Source organism: Salvelinus sp. IW2-2015, linkage group LG14 (genome assembly GCF_002910315.2).
Source record: "Salvelinus sp. IW2-2015 linkage group LG14, ASM291031v2, whole genome shotgun sequence".
Taxonomy (NCBI): domain Eukaryota; kingdom Metazoa; phylum Chordata; class Actinopteri; order Salmoniformes; family Salmonidae; genus Salvelinus; species Salvelinus sp. IW2-2015.
In genome coordinates, this window is record NC_036854.1 from 21020972 (window position 1) to 21029386 (window position 8415).

General features: G+C 41.2%; 1 protein-coding gene across 1 annotated transcript; it reads right to left on the minus strand.

Moving 5' to 3' along the window:
• Positions 1-5453: 5453 nt before the first annotated feature.
• LOC111972683 (interferon-induced protein 44-like) lies at positions 5454-8411 on the minus strand. The gene is made up of 7 exons (XM_023999714.1): positions 7772-8411; positions 7626-7677; positions 7267-7462; positions 6805-6957; positions 6333-6504; positions 5930-6030; positions 5454-5828 (listed from the first exon to the last, which is right to left on the minus strand). Exons 1-7 carry the CDS (start codon positions 7797-7799, stop codon positions 5628-5630), a joined length of 903 nt encoding a protein of 300 aa, XP_023855482.1. The 5' UTR covers positions 7800-8411; the 3' UTR covers positions 5454-5627.
• Between the last annotated feature and the right edge of the window lie 4 nt (positions 8412-8415).

An 8415-nucleotide genomic window follows, 5' to 3' on the forward strand; every position in this document is an offset into this window, starting at 1 on the left:
AAGGCTCCTGCGCAGACATGCATGTTGCAGACATGCACAGACATACAGGGCACACCACACTCAACCACACACAACACAACACAACTAGGTATACATAAGACTGCCTGTTACCAGTTAACCTAGAAAGTACTTCCAAGTCTTTGCGCAGATGTACACCTATGAGAGATGTCCTGCACTCATCAACCCAGGAAGTAAGTAAAAAACCTGTTCAAGACAATGCTGGGGGTTCGTTGCATCAAGATCCTGGGAAAAACACTCGCCTACTGGTGGTTGCCAAATAATGAAACAGACTGATGAGAATTGTAAGGGTCGTGGCCGGAACCTGTCATTCAGGGTTTGACCCCACATTTTTAGCTAAAACATTTTCTGGGTGCCGGCTGTTTTGCAATGTGTCACGTTCGTATATGCAAATCGAGCCAAGTGCAGCGTGGTATGCTAATTTTCGTTTTATAAGCAGAACACTGAACACAAACGAACAAAAACGACCACGAATACTGTGAAGCTATCATGAATAGTGCAGACAGGCAACTAAACATGAGTATAGAACCACAAAGACTCAAAGGGAAGAATGCTTAACCTAAATATGATCCCATCAAGAGCAAGAAAACAGCTTGCCTCTGATTGGGAACGTATAGGCCACATAAACAATACAAATACCTAGACCTACAAACCTCGACATACACAAAACCTGACCAAACACATAACCCTAGAATTACCAAACAACTAGCATATCCACCCAGTCACCCTGACCTAAACCATAAATATAAGAGGAAATCAGTCAGGGTGACAGATGTTATTTTCGGCATAACCACTTGTCACATATTAGTTTGAACAATGTACAAAAAAAAATCTACCATCATTGACTTAATAAAGCACATCAACATGGTCTCTTTTTTGTTCTTGAGTATGGCAGCTCCAAAATGCAGGTGTTCAGCCTAGCTCAGTGGCTCTGTGGTGGTGGGGCAAGCAGCAGAAAATACAGAAATTGCACTTGATGGCTCAGATGTTCTGTCACTCATGGTGGATTTACTACTGCCAAGTGTAAGAGCAGACCTTGAAAATTCGAGCCCTTGGCTGCTGCCATAGAAGTGCCATCATGAAGATCAAGGTCATTGGCCAGAGAAAAAGGACGTCAATCACTTTATTGTAGTCAGTGCTTCAATTGGTACTGTCATGTCAACGATTCATACATTTCCCATCTTAGCCTAGCAGTATCAGGAATCAAAGCTGACAATTACTGAAGATCCCTTTTAAATCTTGTCATAATTAGACCAGAGAAATTATGGAAAGAGTAAATATAATAAACACTTGTCGAGGGCTCATGCGGCTCATAAACATCTCCACACGTTGGAAATCGCAGAAGTCATAACCAATGCAGTGTTAGGAGAAGTCAGTGCTCGTTGTCTCAAATCTGGGATTAATGAAGGCTCTTTTTCCAAGTTAAACATGATAAAAGATTTAGCAATCATTGGCCATGCTGTCAATGACCTAGCACTTTGGAGTAATGATGCGTCAGCTAAAATCGAGACTGATTAACTCGGAGGACCAACGCAGCCTTCCTTGTTCAAGTGAACCCGAGCGACAACAACTGTGCGATCCAAATGTATTGTATGCTGCGTATAAATTTAGTATATGCAGGGAGATATGCATATGAGCTAAGAAGTAACTAAGTTGTATGTTGTGTAGTAGAGGTTAGTATGCGCCATGTGCTCGATCCTAACAATTTGGTTATTACACCTAGGTTAATTTGCCTACTATCTACTGTAGCCTAGTCCTTTTAGAGAATGTAAACATCAAATATTGTAGCGCTTTCATTTCGTGCTTGTATGCGCCTTTATTTATCTAGTTCTAGCATTGGTAAGTAAGATGTGGTTAACTAGGAAAGTGGGTAACTGCCTTCAGTTTGGGCAGAACGACAGGTTTTTAACTTGTCAGCTCGGGGATTGATCTTGCAACCGTTAGTTACTAGTCCACCATCTACACTTACTAGCTACCTGCGCGCCTTTATTTTCTCCGGTTTCTGTCACGTAGAGTAGGCCAGAAGGCTAACTGAAAACTAACCTTATCAAATAAAAGATGGGAGCCGCAAAGTTCTTCTGTGGCAAGGTTGTTTATATACAAGGTGAATCAGGAACACAAAACAACATCTGCCATCAAACGTTACCTTATTGGTAGCAGTTAAAACAAGTGTCCATAACAAGTGTCCCCATCACAGCTCGATCAACTGCTTTTTCATGAACTGAAAGTAGAGGCTCCTTTTGTAAGGGCTAGCCCCTCCCTCAGAACAATTAACACTAATTAATTAGCAATTAACTATACAAAACCTACATTTTCCATTAAACTAAACCTATCTAAGATTATCATTGCAACACGGTTTAAACACTTATACAACATAAATTTTACAACATTACAGTCACTATGACATAAATTTTTCATTGCCATATGCATTTACAATTATGAGCCTTTGGGACAAGGACTATAAAGGTCAGCGCAATCTTAGCTGGTCTTTCCAGCATACCAGAAGTACAGGAGGAGAGGAGAGAGGACAGAACGAACAAAAAAGCGTCATCAAACATTGATAAGTAATAAAAAATATTGCATATTTAATATGAAACTGACAAGTGTTAATGTTATTACTAAAGACAGAAGTAATTTGTGTGTCACCACATTGTTAACTTAATTTATAACGGAGCAGGGAGGAATGATGACTTGTGTTGCGTGCGGTCAGGAACAAATGCTGCCGGGCAGTGACGACTTCTACGTACGGTTTACTGGTGATAAGAATGTGGGTTACTAGGAACAGGGGTTACTGCTTGTTCAGGGGCAGATACAAGGTTTTTACCTTGTAAAATCGGGGATTTGGTCATTTGCAACGTTCAGTACTTAGTCAACTCACTCTAACCCGTAGGCCTCACCCGTGCGGCTGTGACTTAAGAAGGCCTGTTTGTTCTGTATTATGTTCGTTGTACATTTCAGAAGTGTTAAACATAGTTTATATTGCTAACGTTACGTGCGTCTAGTCTCATTGTCTTAATCAAATTACGGATTGCTCTTATCATTCATCCCCTTATGAATAGTTTGTACATCTCATTGTCATTAGAAACCATTTTGGTTTAAGCAAGTCAGCCATATCAGCTATGTTTTTTAAAGCGTAAATGAGGATGAATGAACTGTTTAGATGCCAGAAAGGCTTGCTGATTACGCCAAGGTGTAGCAGTGGTAATATGTTAGGGCCTACAAAGGTGTCCATGAAAAGCAGTCCTAACAGTTTGTGGGGCACGTTTTGTCACCGTATAGTGCAATTTAATGTATTTGTTTAGTGCTGTGTTGTGCCTTTGCTGGATTGCATTCCACCTGTTTTTTTTTGCCTCCACACGATTTACGATGCTAACAATCACGCACTGGTAAGGGCTAATGTGCACGCATTGGTGGTCCATCATTGGAAACCTAAATGTCAAAGTGGCTGATTTTTGAGGGTCATACTGTTAAAGTGGTATTGCTCCATTTATAGTAGCAATTATGTTACTACAAGCCTAAATAAAACATTGTAAGTTTTAAAAAATTGTAGCCCGCTTGCTCTTACTGATTGTATTCTCTTTTGAAGGGTTTTCCAGATCCTGCAGGGAAAGGACGAATGTGGCACGAATCAGAGATGTGGCTGGCATCACAACTTAGAGGAGTCCAGGCTTCTCCCCAGGACTGGGGTCGACTCAGGACTGGGTCATTGAAAATAAAATGTGTGTTCAGTTTTATGAAGTGGAAATGAATAAAACATATCAGTATTTTTTACTACTTGTGTGTAAAACTAGGAATATTTTGGAACAAGTAGATCATTTTATTGAATACATATTTTTTTTACAATTTTTCATATTTTCAATATCAGAAGCTAGCTGTTAAGTAAAAACAATAGTTGTTCTACATTTTTATATTGCAATGATTATTAGTTGACTGTACTTCAATGGCGAGCTTGGTTTTAAAATAACTAAGAGGCATTAGGAGGTTTCGAAAAAACTGAGTTATGACATTTGAAACAAGGGGAAAAAAATAACAATGGTGAAAGATAGCCGGTTTGATTTTGGACGCTTAAAACAAAGTGTATAGCCTGACAGTATCTAGAAAGAATAACAACCTTGAACGCATTTAAAGATCCATGAGAAAGCTCACAGTACATTTAAAGACATACATAGACATTACAACATCTTCTAATGACGATGTTGGGGAAGTAAAGGGTTACTTATTAGAAAGATTTCACCACGTTTTCCATGATCGATTGGACTTGTTTCCTCATTTGGTCCTCCGGAGAGAGGAGAAAGCTATCGTGGAGAATTGTCAGAAGTGTCATAAAAAATTGATAGAGGCGCACATCGATATTTGCCATTGATCGCTTCTGTGAAGAACCAGTAAGGGTTTCACCGTCTCGTGGCAAATGTGCGCTCTATGGCAATGGTCACAGGGTGGGGGGGGGGGGGGGGGGGGGGGGGGGGGGGGGGGGGGGGGGGGGGGGGGGGGGGGGGGGGGGGGGGGGGGGGGGGGGGGGGGGGGGGGGGGGGGGCGGCATATTGTGAATGAGGAAATACAGAGATTTTGCTTATATAATAGGCTGGTTGTGCAACAACAACCATTTCCATTGGAATGATCATCAATAGGTACTTCCTATTTTTCTACTTTTATGTTTTATTAGGTTTAACTTTCCGCAATGCGAAGGGAATTTACTGACAGCACTCTCTTAAAATTATTTCCTGTTGCCAAATTATTCCATATTCATGATAAGTGATTCAGAAATAGCTGGTCTATCGTAGTTTTGTTATGTTGCCTATTGGCCTATGGATATAGACTCTAATTTACATTGCGCATTGTTTTTTAGACAGATTAATTTTATGATCAGTGGGCTGGATATGGTGCGGTTTGTGGATGATCAATTTGTCAATGTGTTTTCTATAAGCAAAGGAGGACACATGGAATTATTGATTTAGTGGTGTGAATTACAGAAGAGTAGGGCGATATTTTCTTGATTTGTAAATGGATGAAAACAACAGTGCTTAGCCTACATCTCACCAGTGGAGGCTGCGGAGGGGAGGACTCTTCATTATAATGGCTGGAACGGAACGCATGGAACCATGTGTTTGATGTATTTGATACCATTGCACTTACTCCGCTTCAGCCATTACCACAAGCCCATCCTCCCCAATTAAGGTGCCACCAACCTCCTGTGCATCTCACAGTGCATAAAAAGGTAGTCTTGTGTGAGAGGTTACCTATACTCTGGTATAATCTTCAATGCAAACATAAATACATCAGTGAATAGATCAGAATACACCACTTAGGAAATAGTTGTGACCAAGATGTTCCTGATCGGGTTGAAGGAAGAAAAAAAATGAATTAGATGAACCTATCTTTTGTAGAGCGTGTGAGGCTTACCTCACWCCCTCTGAGGCTCAGAAAGTTAAACAAACTGAGGTTTTGAGATTTATTTTCATGAAAGCAACACAAAGTAATATAACAAGTAATATAACGCATTACTTTCATGTAATATKATGTAATATTACTTTTTCAAGTAACTACTCCCAACACTGCTAATGACACATGCATTACAGCACGACACCTTTTACCCAGTTACTTATCAAAGATTAAACAGTCACTGGACTGGCATCTGCAGGGGTTGGAGGGCAGTAATCCTCAAATGTGTCRTCMACAGCTTGGAGAATGTGATGAACTGCACTCAGCAGCAGGATGTCAGTGTTGCAGCTCACAGACAGTTCACTGGAGTAGTTCTTCACTGGAAGCACATRGGACACWGRCAAMCCCACCACCTCTGCTGCYTTCTGCATCTGTGGCACAGCAAAACACAAGATAGAAGATGGATTGCAGATATAACGGTTTTACAACACATTAAACTACACCTAATCTTCAACTTTTGAAGTAGGCCTACCTTCTCCTGTAGGATCCGGCTGGAGTAGACAAACTTCACATCCTCTTGGACGGCATGACACACCTGGTCCACATGGGTCAACAGAACCACCTGGGGGATGTCTGGAGGGCACAGGGTCATATAGATGTAGGATCTTCATTTTATCACTCTTTTGCTGCTGAGAATGCAAACTTGTAGTGTATTTGAGTTTTAAAAAGTCTTCTAAAGTTTGTAATTTCCACGTTGAAATTTCAGACTTGATTTGCCTTATGTAAAACGTATCAACCTCTGCAAAAATGTGCATTAATTATAATCCACATAATAATTAACATTTCCTGCTGTAGCAAACTAGCTCAAATTAAGATCCTACATCTGTATACAGTAGTCAATGTGTGTGTGTGTGTGTGTGTTTCTGAAATCTCACCTAGGTCTGAGATTTCAGCTTGAAGTGTCCTCAGTGTCTCTGTAAAGTCCTCACTGGTGGTCATGACTTGGCAGGCATTCAAAACAAACACCGCACAATGGATTTGGTCATTTACTGATGGATTAGGTCTGTAACCTGAAGTCTCAGCTTTGATGGGCGCATCACTTTGAAACTATTGTGTTGGACAACGTCATTGTGTTGCCATAAAAAGCAAACTTAATTAATATTGTTGCGGTCCAGTAATGAGCCATGTTATAATTCCCACCAASTGGGTTAACYCTATTKGGTTCACGGCCCTGTCCCTATGTTAGCTATAATGTGTGTAAGTTGGTTACAAAGTGAATAATATGTTAATAATATAACATGTTCAGTAAAATATTACATGGAGGTTCCTTTGATCTTTATCCCAAGCAAGGCTARGAATCATCATGAAGACATTGCTACCCACAGAGGGAAAACAAATGCTACCTACCTTGTGTCCCTCGGGGGCGTGCCCGTTGATGACAGCCAGTGCGTCTGGGAGGGTCAGGCCAGTCGTCTCRCCGTCCCCCAGAGCCAACACATCACACAGGGTCAGAGCTGTGGGCTTCCCCCCTCTCTCTGACCGGATGTCATRTGACTTCAGCTGGGTAGATAGAGAGAGGACAGACAATGTTGTCAGTCTTTTGTAAGCTAGTTTTGTTAGAGACAAACTCAGACAATAACCACCAAAAAGACAAACATACAGTATATCCATAGATGAAAGGGGAGTATCTTTGGTATATATCCCTTCCCACCCACCCACAGGGCAATAGACACATTGATATGGCAGTCCAGATGTTCYCAAGCATCAAGCATTTCTCTGTCTGTTACAAATGTTACTCCTTAGCTTTCTATCTCTGTCAAGGCATTATCAATCYTATATGCTAAAAACTCTTTGTTACAGACACTATACCTTCTTGATGAAACCCTTTGTTGCAGTGCCAATAAAAGGCAGGAGAAGGACTCTTCCGAACATCACAGATCTGACAGAGTTGATGAAGCTGGATTTTCCTGACCCAGGAGGACCCATCAGCAGAACCCTGACTTGGTTCAGAGACTGGCTGGCCGGTTTGAAGGAGACCAGATTCTTCCTCAGTGACCCCCTCTCTCTGGTAAAATGGGATATCATAGAAAGAGTCATAATATTACGTTAGACAGCCTGCAGACTGCTTTTAGACCACCAATACTAAGCCACAGACTAGCCTCTACTGGTGTAGAACAGATGACTTTGTTATTGATAGATTCAGGAAATTAATTTCCAATGTGACCTACTTCTCAGTCCATGACATCTCCCTCCAAGCGTTCAGCAGCACATCTCCAACACCTTGAACATAAAAATAACAAACAATTACAGTAGGCCTAGACTACGTTTTCAGAGAGTACATTTAATTCATCACATTGTATTGGGGCAGAATTACTTTGAATGCGATGCAACTCCACAACCATGAAGGGCACCTCAAACTCGTCACTCCAATCGGTGTGGTATCATCGAACCCCACATCAACACAGAGTGTTTTGTCCTTATTGCTGTAAATGCTTAGGCAATCCCCAAAGCCAAATTTTTCTCTATTAAAAATTATCGAATTATCGTGCTTCACGACAGGAAAGACGTTTGCTTTTTGATGGTCTATTTCGAAGACAAATGCATCTCTGTCCTCTTGGCAATAAAACCCAGGTCGTTTACTCATATATCCCCCCTTCATCGTGCCTGATTCCAAATAAACGATTACGACGAATCTTCCCTCTTCATGTAGAGCAGCTGAAGTCGGACAGGTTCGGGAAAAAACTGTAACAACTGTTTCTCGCTCCCCAAATCCAGTGCAGATACGGCTGCATGGGCCATTGAGAAATCAAGCGGAGATAACTAGCCTGCTACGAAATCGACGAGCTATATGCAAATCAAATATGTGTGCCTATTTCCAAGGTAGTCTGTCTTGTAAAAATGTCCGCACCGGAATCAATAATGGTCTCACTGTGGAATGGCCATATCCACATATGCCTAAATAACTGCCTATTGAAAGTGAGATGTTCCACAAAAACGAAACTTACTGTAGCCCAACCC